At 39.7% G+C, this 17,235-nt stretch overlaps 1 protein-coding gene across 3 annotated transcripts; it reads right to left on the bottom strand.

Annotated features, from left to right (window-relative positions):
- Positions 1-9,149: 9,149 nt before the first annotated feature.
- LOC147462401 (putative aquaporin NIP-type) lies at positions 9,150-16,772 on the bottom strand. Of its 3 annotated transcripts, XM_086483822.1 has the most exons (6): positions 16,174-16,748; positions 14,336-14,546; positions 11,604-11,825; positions 10,816-11,013; positions 10,235-10,296; positions 9,150-9,887 (listed from the first exon to the last, which is right to left on the bottom strand). In XM_086483822.1, the coding sequence occupies exons 1-6, from the start codon at positions 16,269-16,271 to the stop codon at positions 9,617-9,619; spliced, it is 1,062 nt and encodes a 353-aa protein (XP_086339948.1). In that variant the 5' UTR covers positions 16,272-16,748; the 3' UTR covers positions 9,150-9,616. The 3 variants fall into 3 exon arrangements, with proteins under 3 accessions (XP_086339948.1, XP_086339952.1, XP_086339951.1); XM_086483826.1 differs by lacking the exon at positions 11,604-11,825 and having other exon boundaries at positions 16,174-16,772; XM_086483825.1 differs by lacking the exon at positions 16,174-16,748 and having other exon boundaries at positions 14,336-15,129.
- Between the last annotated feature and the right edge of the window lie 463 nt (positions 16,773-17,235).

Below are 17,235 nucleotides of genomic sequence, written 5' to 3'. Positions count from 1 at the left end.
CGTCTAGCCAAAGGTCCACATTTTTCATGCCCTGTGATCTTAAGTTCTCCTTTGAAGCTTCAGAAAGCGTCTACTATTTGTTTTTCTTGCAGAGGGGTTCCTACTCTCATGAGAGTCTATGTGCATGTGATATACATCTCTTCTATTCATCGTAGAAGTTTTTCATGGAGAAGCTACAAGTGTCAACTGAGACATGACTGATCGAAACTGTGTGCAGAAGGAGGTGGGGACGATAGAAGAATGGCAATTTGAATATTGCGTGCACGTGAGAGAACGCAGAAGGGAATGTGTGGGAAGAAGGAGGTGAGGAAATAGAGCTCAATTTTCAAAAATGCAGAAGATTGAGATATTCAGCATTGAATTCAGTCCCATCATGTACAATGGTGTTATCATGACTAGAATACTTTTTGGGTTTTTTAATAAATGTACCTTGCATCAATAAGATAACCAAATTTTAGATAACATGTATGAAAAAAGGGTTAAAATGAATTTTCTATTATCTCTCTCTATGCTAACATGGCATTTCTTACAAGGCCCAAATTTGAGTCCAAACTTTTCCTAATGCTATGAGAGAATATGCAAAATTTGCTTTTTTGATGGGGGGGAGCTGAAAAGTGCTTCTTTTTATGAGAACTAAGTTAGAGAGAGTGTTTTATATGTTAGAGAGAGAGGAGAGAGATGAAAAAAAACATTATTAATTCAATTACCCACCTCTCTTTTGGGTTAATACAAAATATACAAACGGTTTTTTTAAAAATCTCAGCATAAGTTTTTTTGTCCTCTATTTTAGGCTCGGTCAAACTTGGCTTAAGCTTTAAGCATTTCCTTAAATTGCCCTCCTATACCCCATTCCCTTCCTAATGCGCCTTTGATTTTTTTTAAAAAAAAACTTCATTCTTAATGGCTACGTGATCTAACAAGCACTATGAAATCACCACCTTCATTTCAAGCCAAGACGGAAGCTAGTCACCTTAATGAGAACAGTAGCAACAATCAAGCCAAGATAATGTGCCGGCATATTGCAAACTATTGTACATTATCTTTGGAGTGCTATTCCAAGGGCCCACCTCCCACATGTCTGTTTTACCGTCCACTTCTCACATAAGCTATGCCATTTGGATTTTTTAGATTCAGAGTGACATGTTCAATGATCCTGTTATATCCTTTCTCTTCTCCACCATATTAATGTCTCCCACTAAAAACTATTCCCCTTCAACATGAATGTCTTTCAGGCGTTTCCATAGTTTTGCTCTTTCCTTTGTCGAGCAAGGTCCATATATGTTGATGATGGTAAAATGTTGATCATTCCACTTGATCTTTACTCCTCGAGGTCTCCCAGAGGGATGATTGAATACCATTTCTTGCTTTCTTTTGCTAGCAGCCTCGAGGTGATGCTCTTGAATAGCCCAATAGTTTATTTCCTTGCCTTTTTTTTGACTTCCTCGCAGAAGAGGGAGCCCTTCTTATGGGTTTTAAGCCCCTTCACATTCCATGATTCGAGAACAAACTCTTCCATTACTGATAGAAGGGTACAAACTCGTCCACCTCAAGGAACTCTTCTTCCATGCCCTCTTTCTTATAGTCCTCTTCCATTGGTCCTTTCCCCTTTCCCTCGACTACCATGTGATTTTCTGGGTTGATATCCCAAAAAACCTCAAAGATATTATATTAGAAGAAGGGGGTTTTGGGAATGTCTAGCGGGGATTCTTTCATTTTCCTAGCCACCTGTGTCTGGGATTTGAACCGCTTGCATGAGATGTTGGATATTTGCTACCATCCTTCATCTTTCTTACCAAATGTGTGAGACAACACAATCTTCTAAAACATTAAGGGGGTCATTTTTTAATGGGTAGTGGACGTGAAGTGGTAGGCTAGGGGCGGTCTTTTCTTTGCTATGCTGGGCTTTGACGGGCTTCTCCAAATTCTCTTCATGCTGGATTTTACTCGTGTTCTGTTGTCGACAACCTCCTGTGAGGGTCTCTCAACAGATGGCAGCCTATGGATTTTTTGTAACGGTTGGAATACAAACAAATTGCTGCTTAATTTTTGAAATGCTGAGACACATGTATGATAAAAAAATAAAAAAAGATGGAATGTATGATTCAAAGCCCATTGCATGACATACAGGTTTGCTTATACATAGAAAGTAATTGGTTTACGTGAAGATAACCTGTAAATTAACACACATGCACTTTGATAGAATATGAATGGTTATCATTGTCCGAGTTTCGATGGTCCATCTCCATCTTGAAGACACACAGTTGGGTTTTGGGAGCAGCATGTGGGTGGAGGTTGGATCTTGAGCTGCATGTTGGTTTTCTCACATAATGACATGCTTGTGATGATGATTTTATGGATGGACTTCTACGTCCGTCTCATAGTAAGGTTTGGTATACATTAGCAAAGATAACTCTAGTAGTCTTGAATTTTATGACTGCTATCATGTTCAAAATTTCATAAAGTTACTTCATACTCTTTTATGCTAATATAAAGGGAATTAATTGTAATAGTACTTTACAGCAAGAGGTTATGGCTTGAGTTGGACAAAGCAAGGGATAATTGGTTTTGACTCTTTCTTTACTTTATAAAAATTTAGCTAGTTTTCTCTTCATAAGGATAGCCTTAATCCTCAAGTGAGGGTCTCTTCCGAGATGGCACCATCATTGGATTTTTTTGAAATTTTATTTGAAATACAAACAAAATGATATCCAATTTTTTTCAAACATAAGTATATGTGATTACTAATAAAGGTACTTGACCCTTGCTTAGCGGGGAGTTTCTTTTTATTTTGATATGGATAACAATAGAAAAAGGTTGTTTACACACGTCCTCCCATGTAACACCAGTGGTTTTGGTGCATATGATTACTTTTGTAAACGTTATTTATTTCATCTTTGCTTTGTTGTGAGTTTGTAATTTTTGACACCGATAACAAGGGGAAGGCTAGGGGTCATTGACACCTGGCTTCCCAAGTAATGCCAGTTGTGACGGGCTTGTGTTTCTTGGATGGTGGTAGGTAAGAGGTTCCTTCCTTGGGATTATAAAGGGAATTGCAGTAATAGTTGGAGATCATCCAATGCTTGGTTTTGTTTTCTGTACTTGTAAACACTTCTTTGATAAGTATACATATGCAATACATCCAGTCTAAATGTTGTCATTTGTACAATCTTGTCTGTGTCATTTTTGTTTACTATAAAGACGTATTTTTATGTATTTATGTAACCCTTCTCTGGTCTCTAGTCCCATTGTATGGTTCATAGTTTGTTAAATCAAACTATTGTTAGATAATCAATCATAAACACACACACACACACACACACACACACATACACACACACACACACACACACACACACACAAGGAGAGGAAAGAGAGTCAGGTATGCTCCTTCACTCTCCTCCCTCTCATGTTCCCATTCCCTCTTTCTCTCTCTCTCTCTCTCTCTCTCACCACACACACATGCGTAAACAAAGAACACACACACACACACACACACACACACACACACACACACACAGAAAGCAAAGAGAGAGATAAAGAAATAGAGAAAGAGAGAGAATATGAAATGAAATGTTATATTAAACGTCTTCAAAATGTCAAAATGATTTATGAAACCAATCCGATAAACTCTTTGTGGATCTAAGCTAATGTTTGCGTTGTCCAAGAAAATAGTGCATCGATCGGTGAAGAGCTTTGTTAATGTCCGTCCTTGTAGATAGACGTACTATGAAATATATAGATAAAGAGAGAGGAAAAGAGAGATATATAGAGAGAGAGTCTACATAGGTTTAGGATTTAGTTTTATATTTAAGTTAGAGTTAAGTTTAGATTTAATATTATAGCTTTGGGGTTAGGTTTAGGATTTAACTCTACATTAGAGCTGAACAAGAGGCCCAACCATCTCTCTCTTTTTTGTAGAGCTTAAAAGTGTTTAAAGCTAGTTAGCTTTGGAATGTTCAAAGGGTAGGCAACAACACTAGCTGCTAAAGCGTTCTCCTTCTATTGAGCTTGAGTGATGGAAGAGAAAAGTGGATAACTCAGGATTTTCACAAAGTATCAAGTTTCCTTTTTGTGTGTGTGTGTGTGTGTGTGTGTGTGTGTGTGTGTGTGTGTGTGTGTGAGAGAGAGAGAGAGAGAGAGAGAGAGAGAGAGAGAGAGAGAGAGAGAGAGAGAGAGAGAGAGCACTCATGGTGCTGAGAAAGAATTAGATCACCTAAAGCAGACGATGTAGCAGGAGTAATTTTCATTTGAAAAGTATGTATTTTTGTTCTGTGTATGTGCATGCATGTTTGAGAAAGAGAGAGAGAGAGAGAGAGAGAGAGAGAGAGAGAGAGAGAGAGAGAGAGAGAGAGAGATTAGTTTAGATTTAAGATTAGATTTTGGATTTAGTTTTTATATTAAAGTTTAGCTTTAGGATTATGGTTTAAATTTAAAGTTAGGTTTATGGCTATGTTTGCAGTAGTTTGCATGTAGCTCACATGAGTTTAGGTATGTATTTGTTTGCCAGCTCACATGTGCAAACAACTCTCTCTCTCTCTCTCTCTCTCTCTCTCTCTCTCTCTCTCTATTTCTCCCTCTCTTTCTCTCCACGGATGCGGCATTAGGTCGGAAAAATTTCAATGGCACGGTACTCAGAATGGAGGCAGACATGTAATGTGTACAATAATCCCTCGAACAAGGAGCTGCTGTGAAGAGATGTTAAGTTGGCGTGAATGGCTACAACTAAATAAGAGGCAAAGGGGTTTTGTCCACTACATGTATTGTCATGTAGATGTGGGTGTGTAGATTTTGCGTACCCACAAATGTAGGCATTGACCAATAAAGACGAGATTACAACCCAAAATTTTTGATCTCCATGCACCACTAGACTGAGGTGTGCGGGGATCGGACATGGCTAGAGAATTTGAAGTAGTTTACAGTGTGATCTATGGTTTCTTAAATGTGAGGGAGATTAAGAGAGAGAGAGAGAGAGAGAGAGAGAGAGAGAGAGAGAGAGAGAGAGAGAGAGAGAGAGAGAGAGAGAGAGAGAGAGAGATAAGAGACGGAGGATGCCAATAGAAGATTAAATTTATGTTCAGGTTATAAGGTTTTTACATTCATTATGATGGGGCCATCCAACCAAAACACCTATCTCTCAACAACAAGGATCTTATGTCCTTGTAATCAATACAAACATGCTGTGCAATGGACAAGACGTGTTTCTTTCCAGCATGTTCGCGAATTTGGCGAGTTTGACCCATCTATTATAGATCAAGTTGTTGCCAATTACAACTTGTCAGACTCTGACACTGGCCAATATGAAGCAATCTTGCAACCCAATAGACGTGTTCGCACGCACTTTACTCAAGCAGCATACATGATGCCACAAGATGCAACCTCTAACAGTTGGAAGGGTGATCATGTAGAGCACATTTCCAACGAGGCTATGTTTGAGCCCGAGATCGACAAAATGATCAAGACGATCATGGATTCAAAAAGGCTTATTTATGATGACATGAAAAGTGAAGCCGATACGTCATTGTATGGTGGAGCATGCGTGTCTAGATTGAACGCTCAACATACAAGCAAAGTTTGGATGGAGTGACAGTAGCGTCACATCACTTTTCAAGTGATCTATTACAATGTGTCTACTTCAATAAAAAACTCTAAATGTATGATATACCAAATTACTTACACAAGTGTTTTGCATTTTTTGCTGTGTAGATTGCTCAAAGAGCACATACTGCCAGCTGATAATGTGATGCCAGATTCCAAAGAGGAAGCAAGAAAGATCTTGAGAAACTTGGGGATGGATTACAATTCTATTCATGCTTGTCCTAATGACTGCATTCTTTTTAAAGGGGAATACATAAACAATGAGAAGTGTGCAAAATGTGATTTTGAGAGATATTGAGTAGATCTCCACAGACAAAAAATTCCACAAAAGATGTTGCTACACTTTCCTCTACTCCCTCACATCAAGCATTTCTTTGAATGTAAGTCCATGGCCACTCTAGCATCATGGCACAAGGAGATCAAAGATTTGGGGTTGTTGCATCATTCCTTGGGCTTACGTTTAAGCAGTGTGATGGTGGTATTTTCTTGTGTCAAACAAGTTACATGGATGATGGAAATAAGTTTGAAATTGATTCTTCACGATGTTGGTGATCTATCGATGTATGTTACTCTTTACCAAACTGCTGCTTTGGATGCCATATTTATGTATGCAATACAAAGTTGGATATTCAGTTTGTAGTCTCACATGTCAAAAAATTTATGCATAGCCTAGGGTCTAAGCATTGAAAGGATGCCAAGAGAATTTTTTTCTACTTGAGCGGCACTTTGCATCTTGGTTTGTTTTATCCCAAGGGAGGATCATAACTGCCAAATTTATATACTTTTTCAGACTCAATTGGGTTTGTTGTTTTGACATGCAAGTGTCCACGAGTGGTTTTTGTTTCATGCTAAAAAATTCATGGATATTATGGTTGAAAAAGAAGCAACCTACTATGGCCACTTCCAATTGTGAGGCTGAGTACATGGTAGCCTTCACAACTACACTTGAGTATGTATGCTGATTTGGGTATTGGACACGACAGTGCCAATATCATCTACACTGACAGACATAGCACATTGGCAGTTGTGAGGAACTCAATTTTTCATGCTCGCAAAATGCACATTGAGGTGCATTACCACTATGTTAGAGAGAGATCAGCTTGGCTTATGTGCCAACACATGACAACCTTGCAAAGCTGTTCACAAAGGCATTGCCTCCCCATTGTCTCATGAGAAGTTTGAAGATTTTCGCGCAAAGCTTTGGGCTTACTCCCCTTTGTGGATTGATCATGTCCTCACGGCATGGCACTTTCCTATATCCTATGGGCCATCTCTCATTCACCGCATCACTCCCAGGGGGACTTGTTACCATACATATGTGGTAGTGATGTGTGTGGACGCACTTAGAACCGTCGGGGCATTTTTTCCCTCACTTGGAAGTTTTTTCCCCTGTGCATTCTACATACGTCCATTATTCTAGGGCCATGCACTAAGCAATACTACTCTCTATTGTGAGCCTTGAGCTTCTTCACCTTCTCCAAGATGTGTGTGTTTCCCTGCAACCCCAATTCCAACAAATGATTCATTACTTTTTCTCCAAGCAGAAGAGATCAACGTTAGAAATATTTTGGAGATTGTCCATGTGTTTTCCACAATGTTAGGGTCTCAATGTAACATAGAAAAATTAAGACTCATCTCTTTGTTGAAAGAAGATAATCTTGACTCTTCAGGTTGGACTAGAGAGGTTGTTAAGAGAGCGAACATCTTCGACACTTAGGGATACCCGTCAAGGGAGGAACTACTCACAATACAACCTTTGATTGGGTTCAAGAAAGAATTAAAAAGAAAAAAAAACGTTGAGAGTTCATCCCAACTCTTTTCCAATGCAGGGCTACGATAATTAATACCTTCTTCATCTCGTACATAACCTTCATGTCACCTTTCTTGCAATTATCCCAAAAAAAAATGGAATGTCTTCTTGTAGCCAATCAAGGAGAAATAAACTGACTGTAGGCACCGATCGTGGCAATGGAGTCAATGGGCGACTGTTGATAAACTTGAAAAGCTCAAGGTGGATTAGGCATTCTTGATCGTATCACTCATGGTCTGGCTTTGTGTGCAAAATTCTTTTGCTAAACCATAGCTCAAGGTGGATTAGGCATTCTTGACCCTATCACTTATGATCTGGCTTTATGTGCAATTTTTTTTTGCACCCTTACCAATTCAGAAGAGAGCCGGGCTTGTATGGCAAGGAAAATGGTTTTGGAAGCTCACATGAGGTTGAAAGGTGGCTCATGGTCCAACCTTAGCATACAAATAGAGTTCCCCCCCCCATCGGTATAAAGGCTCAATTAAGTGGATCTACTGGAAAGTTTATTGAAGAATATTATAAAGTTGCAAATACACTCATGTGGAAGGAAGACACCAGGTAGTAGAAAGGAACTGCTAGAAGTTGGTCTCCTTGAGGACCCATATTGGAAGGCTTGGGCCATAATAACCATTGGATTGAAATAGCCAAGAATCTCAACAACAAGGGCCTTCACACCTTGGATTCTTTTTGGGATTATCAAAAAGGGGATTGGCAATCCTTAATGGAGCATCTAAAGTTGTGCAATAATCTTTCACTCCAGGAAGAGATCCTCATTGGAAGATTACTTGAAAAAGTCTTGAAACATAACCCTTCCTCCGTGCTCCATACCATTGGATTGGAAAGCTTGGAAGTGGTCTAGAGAAAGGCTTTTTAGTTTTCCCAATACTAAACCAATTTATAAAAAGCTTTGCTCTACAAAGGATTAGATCGATCACCTCAACAAGATTTGGTCCAAAAAGTGGGATGCAAGTAAATGAAACCAAGTAGCTGGAAACATTTGGAAGGCAAAATCCGAAGCGGGATGTGAAGGTGGCAAGGCAAAGTTTCTTTTGGAAAGTGCTTTTTGAATTCATGCCAATTGGAGATAAGGCAAAAGCAAGAGGCTTAGGCGAAGGCACCCGTCAAATGGAAACACGCGAATGAAACCCTCACGCACCTATTTTGAGGATGGCCAAAAATCAAAGTATTCACGTGCACGGTCTGCAAGTGGGTCTACACACATTTAGAAACTCCCTTCTTTAGTTGTGACCTTGCTATGGGCTCTAGACGCATTGACAATGAAGATCTCATGATCGACATTTGTATAGTGAGAGCTACAATATTGAGAGCAGTTCCGGGCAGTCTAGAAATGCACCACTCTTTCAAAAGAAGTGTGAGCCTCTGGACACAAATTTCATTCTTGGAACGTGCTAGTGGCAAGGAATAAACATTGCAAGCTACACAAGAAAGAGTAGACGGGGATGTCAGACCCCTTTGATGTATTTTTTTTGGAGAACCATGTGCAAAGGATATGCCAGGGCTATTTGTAACTTTCTATGATTAATACATTGCAAGCTCAAGTGAGCACTGAAACAAAATGTCGATGATAGACAAGGAGATTTCAAGGTGGCAAGAATTTATTCACAGAGTACAACAAAGAGCTTTAGGCTTCTCGGTTCAAATTCCTTTCTTCAAATTCCTTTCTTTTGTTTGAAAACACGTGCTTTCTATTTGAGAGAGAGAGAGAGAGAGAGAGAGAGAGAGAGACACTAAATTATCTCCTAAAAAATGTTCATGGCAATTAAATCCATGTCAATTACCATGAAGGTATTATAGAGTCGTGCGCCTTGGCCCTTGAGGGGGTAAGACTTTTGAATGGGGTGTGAATTAGCGTACAAGGGTTGTGGTGGATGTGTATCCTTTTCAATGGGCTTTAAAGGGTTTCATTGGTGTATAAAGGTTATGAATGTGCTATCCACTTTGTGTTTTTAAATGGTGTATCCAGTAGGAAGCACTAGACTTTTGACTCTACAAAAAATGGTGCTTAGTGCCTCAAAAGGGGATGCCTATGAGGGTCCCCCCCGCCCTTGCACTTGTCGATTTTAAGGCCGCACATGAATGCCAAATACTGCATCAAGACCTGTCAAGTGTGTGCAAAAGTATGCCTTTGGGGAGCTTCACATGATCCTCTTGAGCTTTGATCTTTAGACCTACAAGGGTTTCATACTAGTACTATAATCTATTAGCGAAAAAATTTTGCATGAAAAGGTTGTTGAGTAGGGACCGAGAGGAGCGAAAAGAGCGATGGATGGAGTGTAGATGGATTGGTCGATGCACCCCTAGCTTGTACACCTCCTCGGGCCTCAACAACCTATACACCAATGCTCCAAGTAGGCCCCCTACTATTGGGCCCACAAGATAGATCCACACATGCTCAAAGTTCCACCTCACTATTGCTGGCCCTAATGCTCGTGCTGGATTCAAAGCCCCTCCTGATACTGGCCTGCATGCATTGTGCACATAACATAGTTAAAATTCCATCGAACCAAAGGAAAGATAATCATCACAAAAATGTAATTCTATCACAAATTATGCAAAGAAGTTCTCTTTATTCTCTAATACTTGACAAAATGAGGGCATGATTGCTAGCTCCCCCGAGCACATGCTTAGTGTTTTGAGACTATATATTGCTACATATGGGGGGGGGGGGTGGTGGTGGTGGTGGTGTGTGTGTGTGTGTGTGTGTGTGTGTGTGTGAGTGTGAGAGAGAGAGAGAGAGAGAGAGAGAGAGAGAGAGAGAGAGAGAGAGAGAGAGAGAGAGAGAGAGAGAGAGAGAGGATTGAAGGTTACCCAACAATCATTATGTCAATTGCAATTATGGCCCCCACGGCTAAGCCTGCGAATTGTCCGATCTATAATTATGACACAAAACTTGTAAGAAATCACACATGTGAATCTGATTTACTTCTATTGCCTTAGAAAATAATATTGCACTGATTATAGTCTTGAAGTAGTTTGAATATGAAAATTTTACTTTGCTAGTTAATTGTTTGCTATAGAGACACATTTAAATCTAGTGCAATATACAAAACCTATGGTCTTTAAATATACTTAGAGCAGCCTTACAATTACAATCCTAAATATAGATAAGGTTAAACCATGTTTAGGATCAAAGCTTTGCATTGAGGTAATGATCAAAATTTGCACCTTGGCACTCATTGCTTTCAAGGAAAAAAAAAAATGGTGCATAATTGCCTCTAGCTAACTTTTGAATTATGTTCAAGAGGCTTGCTTATAAAATATTATATGATAGAAATTCTATTGATATCATAACATGAAGTCAAAACTATGCTAAAACAGTAATTGGCTTCCACCTCTAATATGCAAACAAAGATACAATGGAAATTTGCTCTTGCAAAATCAATTATTACCGCACGAGTGTCTGTTGATACCGCTGATGCAACAAGCAACAACAAGAAACCTCCCAGTGTCTCAGCTACTACTGAATGTAGCGCTGTGCCAATAGGCGTCACAAGTATGATGCTTGGTTTTGTTGGGCTAAACACAAACTCCGCTAGCCCAGACGCTAGCGTTGCTCCAACCAAATGAGCAAATATATAGCAAGGTGCCTGCATGATTTGTATCCAATATAAGTAACACTGGATATATGAATAGACTTTTCCATTTTATTTATCTGGAAAAGTGCATTCCAAATTAGCATAAAAAATTACATCATTTGGATTAGCCTAAAGTAGGTATTTTTTTTGACTTTTGAGCATTTATTTTTGAAAAATATGACTTCAACCTCAGTATATAAGAGGTCTTTACTCATATGCCTTAAAATTTATTGTTATAAACAAATTCATTTGCATATAGTAAGTACCAAAAAAGGGATTCACTCACACAAAATTTGCTACATGTATAGCTTTTGATCTAGTCTTGATGGCTTAGGCATAGAAATATTCTTTTTAGTCAAAGTTCTAGAGATTACTAAGGACATGAATTTCGATTTCCCGATGTCTGATGTATATTTTCCTCTCATGACCCGTTTTACCGATTTCCCGATGTCTGATGTATATTTTCCTGTCATGACCTGTTTTACAACTTTTTTGATAACCTTTATTCATACATCATTGAGTTTGTTTAAACAAATCCTAACAATTTTGCTAGATATGTCACTATTTATTAGAATCTTGTTCTTGTGAAAACAATCTCTTACAAGCTGGAGGGGAAAGTGCCTTATTGCTGTGTAAGCAATAGTAACTGCAGGATTGATGTGTGCGCCAGAAACATGACCAAGAGAAAAGATGGCAACCATAACAACCAATCCACCTATCAAAGAAGTTGCCAATGTTGTAACTGCACCATAGCCATAGGTGTTTATTTTGACTGCCAGGAGGGTGAAGATCACAACAAAACTAGCAATTGTTTCACCTGCAACCTGCCAACAAATACATGCAAAAGTTTTCTTGAATAAAACTTGTTTTGATATATATGGCTTTTGAAAAGAAATTTAACATGACATCAATTTTTCCAATTCAATTCTAATTTTAGGGTAAAACCATGTAATGGTGGTGTCTACATAGCATGGCCTGCTATGAAACATGTTGCCATGTTTTCTACACATCATGTTATATATATATATATATATCAATGCATAGACCTTTTAATTATAGTACAATCTGAAACTGCAAGTTCCAAAAAATTTCAATGAATTTTGTAACAAAAACTAGCATGCCCCCATTTCCATGCTATGCTATATATTGATAGTACAAATAGCTTTCCACCATTACATATTTTTTTTACCCTTTATTTAAATTTAAGTTAACTCATGTGTCACAATTTAAAAATTAATTAATGTTTTCTCATCTCCCATATTTTCTCTGTTATGATAAACTTTGAACTTTATTACATAGTGGCACAAGATATTTATAAAATCTGCGTTTGAGTAGTCTTACAACCATAGTTTAGTGCTTGAGTAAGCTTAGAGGAGCTCCCGAATTGCTCTCTACCTTCAAACTCAAACAAATAGTGCTGCTCTTTATTTGCCCAAATCAAGGATATATTTTTTGAAAAAGGCTATGCTATGAATGCATGCTTAAGAGGCCAAAATAGACACGTGGACAACCTGTTTGAGTAAAAGAGAAAAGGTTTCTCTTGCTCAATTACAATGTAGAGGTCGATATCGCCAAAGTCAAGTGTAGTTTCATGAAAAATTACTAGTGGAAGTGTGGAAACAAATCAAGGGCAGCAAAAAGCTACACCTATACTGATTTTTGAGAGTTGACAAGCTACATTACTGATTTTTGAGGGTCCCCCCCATCCCGGGACGGGCGGCACCTCCAATTTGTAATTTTTTTAAGAGACAACATTGCTTAAGATTTGGCAACATTATGAACAAATTCAACCCTTCAAGGGTTGGAAATGAGCTCAAAATCCCCATGCATGACCTCACACATACGTTGATGCAAATTTGAGCTCAAGTGTTAGCCTTCATGAATTCACGTGTGTGTGTGTGTGTGTGGTTTTTGGGGCTCTCTCATATCATGTGGGAGAAGCACCCTTTATGGTACTTCTAGCTTTGCACAATGTGTGTGTCAAGACTCAAAATCTAGTACAGATTGTACTCCAGCTAAATTCCTTCAAATAGAACACGAAAAATAGACATTCCTGGTGGGAATAACCTGTAGCCCAAGTGGATACGATGGGGTTGTATGAGTTAGAATGGATCAGGGACTCAAACCTAATCCAAAGAATCAATTTAATATTGTGATCACAATGGAGACAAGAAACAAACCAAATGAGAAGAAGAAGGAGAAAAAGAGAGAGGAGAGTAAGAATAGAGATGGAGACAAGGAGAGGAAAGTAGACTCTAGAGGAGGAGGAGAGAGCTTAGAGAGGATGAGAGGCACAAAACTTCATAAGCATAGAAATGTCATAAGCATAAGCATGACCAAGACTAAATGAAGTTGTGTATGAGTGCTAGAAACAACACTAATTAGAGGCTTAGGACGGGCGATGATAAATTTCGAGCACTGCTGCCTATGTCTAGTTTTGGATGTTGGGGAGCCATATCTCGAATATGGGATTTTGAGCCTCAAATTATAGCATGAACAAATACATACCGGAGCGCCAAAAGATTAATGGGCCTCAAATTTTGGTATGGACAATACTTACATAACAATGGTTATCAATGCACACGGTGGAGTGGTTTCAATTTAAATGACAAGAAAGGTGGAGCAATGTGAGCCATCAAGGGCTAAGCAAGGAAATATGGATTAAATATAGGGCAAGAGGATAGTTAACTAGCTCTGAGACTGATACAAGATTAAAAGATTGGAGATGATGTACAATGGCATTTGCCCATATATGGTCACCAAGGCCATCGACCAAAAACCTGTTCTTGGAGTTAAGAATCCTCTATCATAATCACAAAGTGTATCAGTCATGACTTCAATGCAAGGGTCTGTATGGGTTTATCAAGTGCTAGCTGGCCATTGTAGGAATAGCAACTATGGTAAGCACAGCAAATTATTTGAATTGGCTTCCGGGCCGATCCTTTTCTTTTCCTTTTGCCTTGCTTTATCAGATTGCTCCCTAGTTTGGAGGGCTTGACCATTGAGGTCCAAACTTCAAAGTATCATGGGTTTTGTTAATCTTGCTAGAATGACGATCCCCCCCTTCCTGCCGCACGCGCTCTCGTTGCCTTCATGTTGTATCTTCAGGAAGTTCCAAAGGTTGCATACAAAATATAACTATAAAATAATGCCATTTCTAAACCCTTCCAGTAACCTTTCTTTGACTTGTACAGAAAACATGACATCCAGGACTCATTATATCATGTAAAACCCAAATGGAAATTCTTGTGCTAGCCCCCCTCTCTCTAAAGAAAACAGAAAACAGAAAGGAAAAAAAAAGAAAAGGATTCTGAAGTAGATTAGGGAGACTCACCTTCCTGACAAGGGTGATAATTTCCGCTTGCACATCAGGGTCATCTTCCTCTTCCAAGTCACGCTCCTTCAGGTCCGGCGGAGCTTCTGATCCTGCCTTCTCCTCCTCGGGGCTTGCCGGCATTAACAGCGGCACCTGCAGATCCCTCTCATCATCATGCAGACCAAGGGCAGCTGGAGCAGCAACTGCAATGATGTCGCCAGTTCGGTCCCTGCCGTCAACACCCACATCCACAATAACTTCCTCCTCTTTAAGGACGTGTCTACCCATTAAACTTCAAAGCTTCTGCACTCACACTAAACCTCTCGCTAATCTCACTGCTGTTTTTAGACTATCAGGCACTAATGCCTCTGCTAATCTTAACCATCACTTTAAATCACCCACAAGCTTAAACGCAATCAAACAACCACAAGCTTAACCCTCTGCTGCGCCTTATAACTTGAAGCGCTGCAGATCACCCTGAGCCTCTGCACTGATGACCCACAAGCCCAAAACTATGAGTGTAGTGCCCACAACATCCAAATGAGCCGCCCACTAATCTCACTCTAATCTTCTTAATTAGGCGTTGATAACAGCCTCGTCCCTTAATGCTTATCAACCCTAAATTCCTCTCACAGAATCTTTGTCTGCTTCATAGCATAGTGGCGTTTGAGCTGGCGCGTGCAGCCGGCCTTTGTAAAGTAGTTGTCTCTGTGTTGCCTACGTTCGGTTGAAAAATTGGGAGAAATGGGCACCACAACGTGCCATGCATGAGCTTGCAGCCACCCTTTTTAGACAAGCTGTACACAATACTTCTTTCATGTATAGTACGTTACTTTAATTTCATGTCAACGTGCTAAACCCCACATACACACACACCCAACGCCCGCCCCTTTTGACACCCCTGAGACCTTTCGACTTTCCTTGAGGCTTGAAGCACCTCAGATGTTCCAATCACTCGAGCTTTTCCTCACTTTATGGAACCCTTTACCAACCCAAACTCCAACACACCACTGTCCACCCACCAATGGACCACTCTCTCTCTCACACACACGCACACACACATACCAGGATGTGATTATAATTATTAACAATTATGCCAAAATTGACATAGTTACAAAAGGTAGACATAGTTATCCATTTAATGCTCCATTTACCAAGAATGGGGTTTAGTTATTTGTCCAAATAATTGATAACTAAGCCTTGCACGACCATAGCCTAAGTTCAACTTAGTTTTGTCGTTTTATCTCTCGACAAGATATGCATCGGCACTGCTAGATGCATAATCTATTGTCAAGCATAAGTGTTGTTTTTATGTGTATATAACTTAAGGGATGTTCCACCATTGCAATACTATGATTCCTCATAGTAGGAAAGATTCAAAGTTTATGTTGGAGAATCTTAATTTAAGTATAGTCTAAAAATTAGTCTTCACCATAGTTTTGTACGCCTTCCACATCGATGCAAATTACTAGATGCCAAAATCAAATTTCTAAAGGCAGGTGCTTTATTAGCTCTCATGATTAATGCTATCATGCGCATATTCTTTGTTCTAGCCATACCATCATCATGCACATTGGGTTTCTGTAACAGCTAAAGAAAACCACACTACTGGGCCATAAATGGGCTGATTGTTTAAGTCAAATATATATCATGGCTTGGTTATGCCACACTAGCATGCTAGAAACTTTGCATACGTTAGGTTTTCTAATGACCACACTTTCTCACTTTTTCTTTTTGCACTACTCCAGTCTCCTAGACACTGTCTGTTGTTATATAAAAACCAAAAAGAATTACTAGGTTACATTTAAAAATTTTAAAGTATTTGACAATATATTCCTTGGTATCAACAAACTTACACACTCAACCACCCTTCTTTCCTCCTACAGATCAAGGGCAGCTCGAGCAGCAACTGCAATGATGTCGCCAGTTCGATCCCTGCCGTCAACACCCACATCCACAATAACTTCCTCCTCTTTAAGGACGTGTCTACCCATTAAACTTCAAAGCTTCTGCACTAACAATAAACCTCTCACTGATGTCACTGCTGTCCTTACACTATCAGGCACTAATCCCACTGCTAATCTTAACCCATCACCTTGAATCACCCACAAGCTTAATAAACGCAATTAAACAACCACAAGTTTATCCCTCTGCTGCGCCTTATAACCTGAAGCGCTGCAGATCACCCTCAGCCTCTGCATTGATGAACCACAAGCCCAAAACTATGAGTGTTATAGTGCCCACACATCCAAATGAGGCGCCCAATAATCTCACTCTAATCTTCTTAATTACGCGTTGATAACTGCCTCGTCCCTTAATGGTTATCAACCCTAAATTCCTCTCACTGAATCTTTGTCTGCTTCATAGTGGCGTCTGAGCTGGCGCGTGCAGTCGGCCTTTGTAAAGTAGTTGTCTCTGTGTTGCCTACGTTCGGTTGAAAAATTGGGAGAAATGGGCACCACAACGTGCCATGCATGAGCTTGCAGCCACCCTTCAAGCTGTACACAATACTTCTTTCATGTATATACGTTACTTTAATTTCATGTCAACGTGCTAAACCCCACATACACACACACACCCAACGCCCGCCCCTTTCGACACCAGGTATAAGTCCTTTCGACTTTCCTTGAGGCTTGAAGCACCTCAGATGTTCCAATCACTCGAGCTTTTCATAACTTTATGGAACCCCTTTACCAACCCAAATTCCAACACACCATTTCCAAACGTTCTGCACCACCAATGGACCACTCACACACACACCCGGCCCCCTCATATTGATGTGACTACATTAACAAGGTCGTCACTAACTCGTCGACGACGGCACACACAGAGAGAGAGAGAGAGAGAGAGAGAGAGAGAGAGAGAGAGAGAGAGAGAGAGAGAGAGAGAGAGAGAGAGAGAGCATACCTTGCACTCCT

This window comes from Adiantum capillus-veneris, chromosome 2 (genome assembly GCF_014529385.1).
Source record: "Adiantum capillus-veneris isolate H3 chromosome 2, ASM1452938v2, whole genome shotgun sequence".
NCBI classification, from domain to species: Eukaryota; Viridiplantae; Streptophyta; class Polypodiopsida; order Polypodiales; family Pteridaceae; genus Adiantum; species Adiantum capillus-veneris.
Note: the sequence above shows the minus strand (reverse complement) of the source record. Positions and strands in the feature narration are given on the sequence as shown.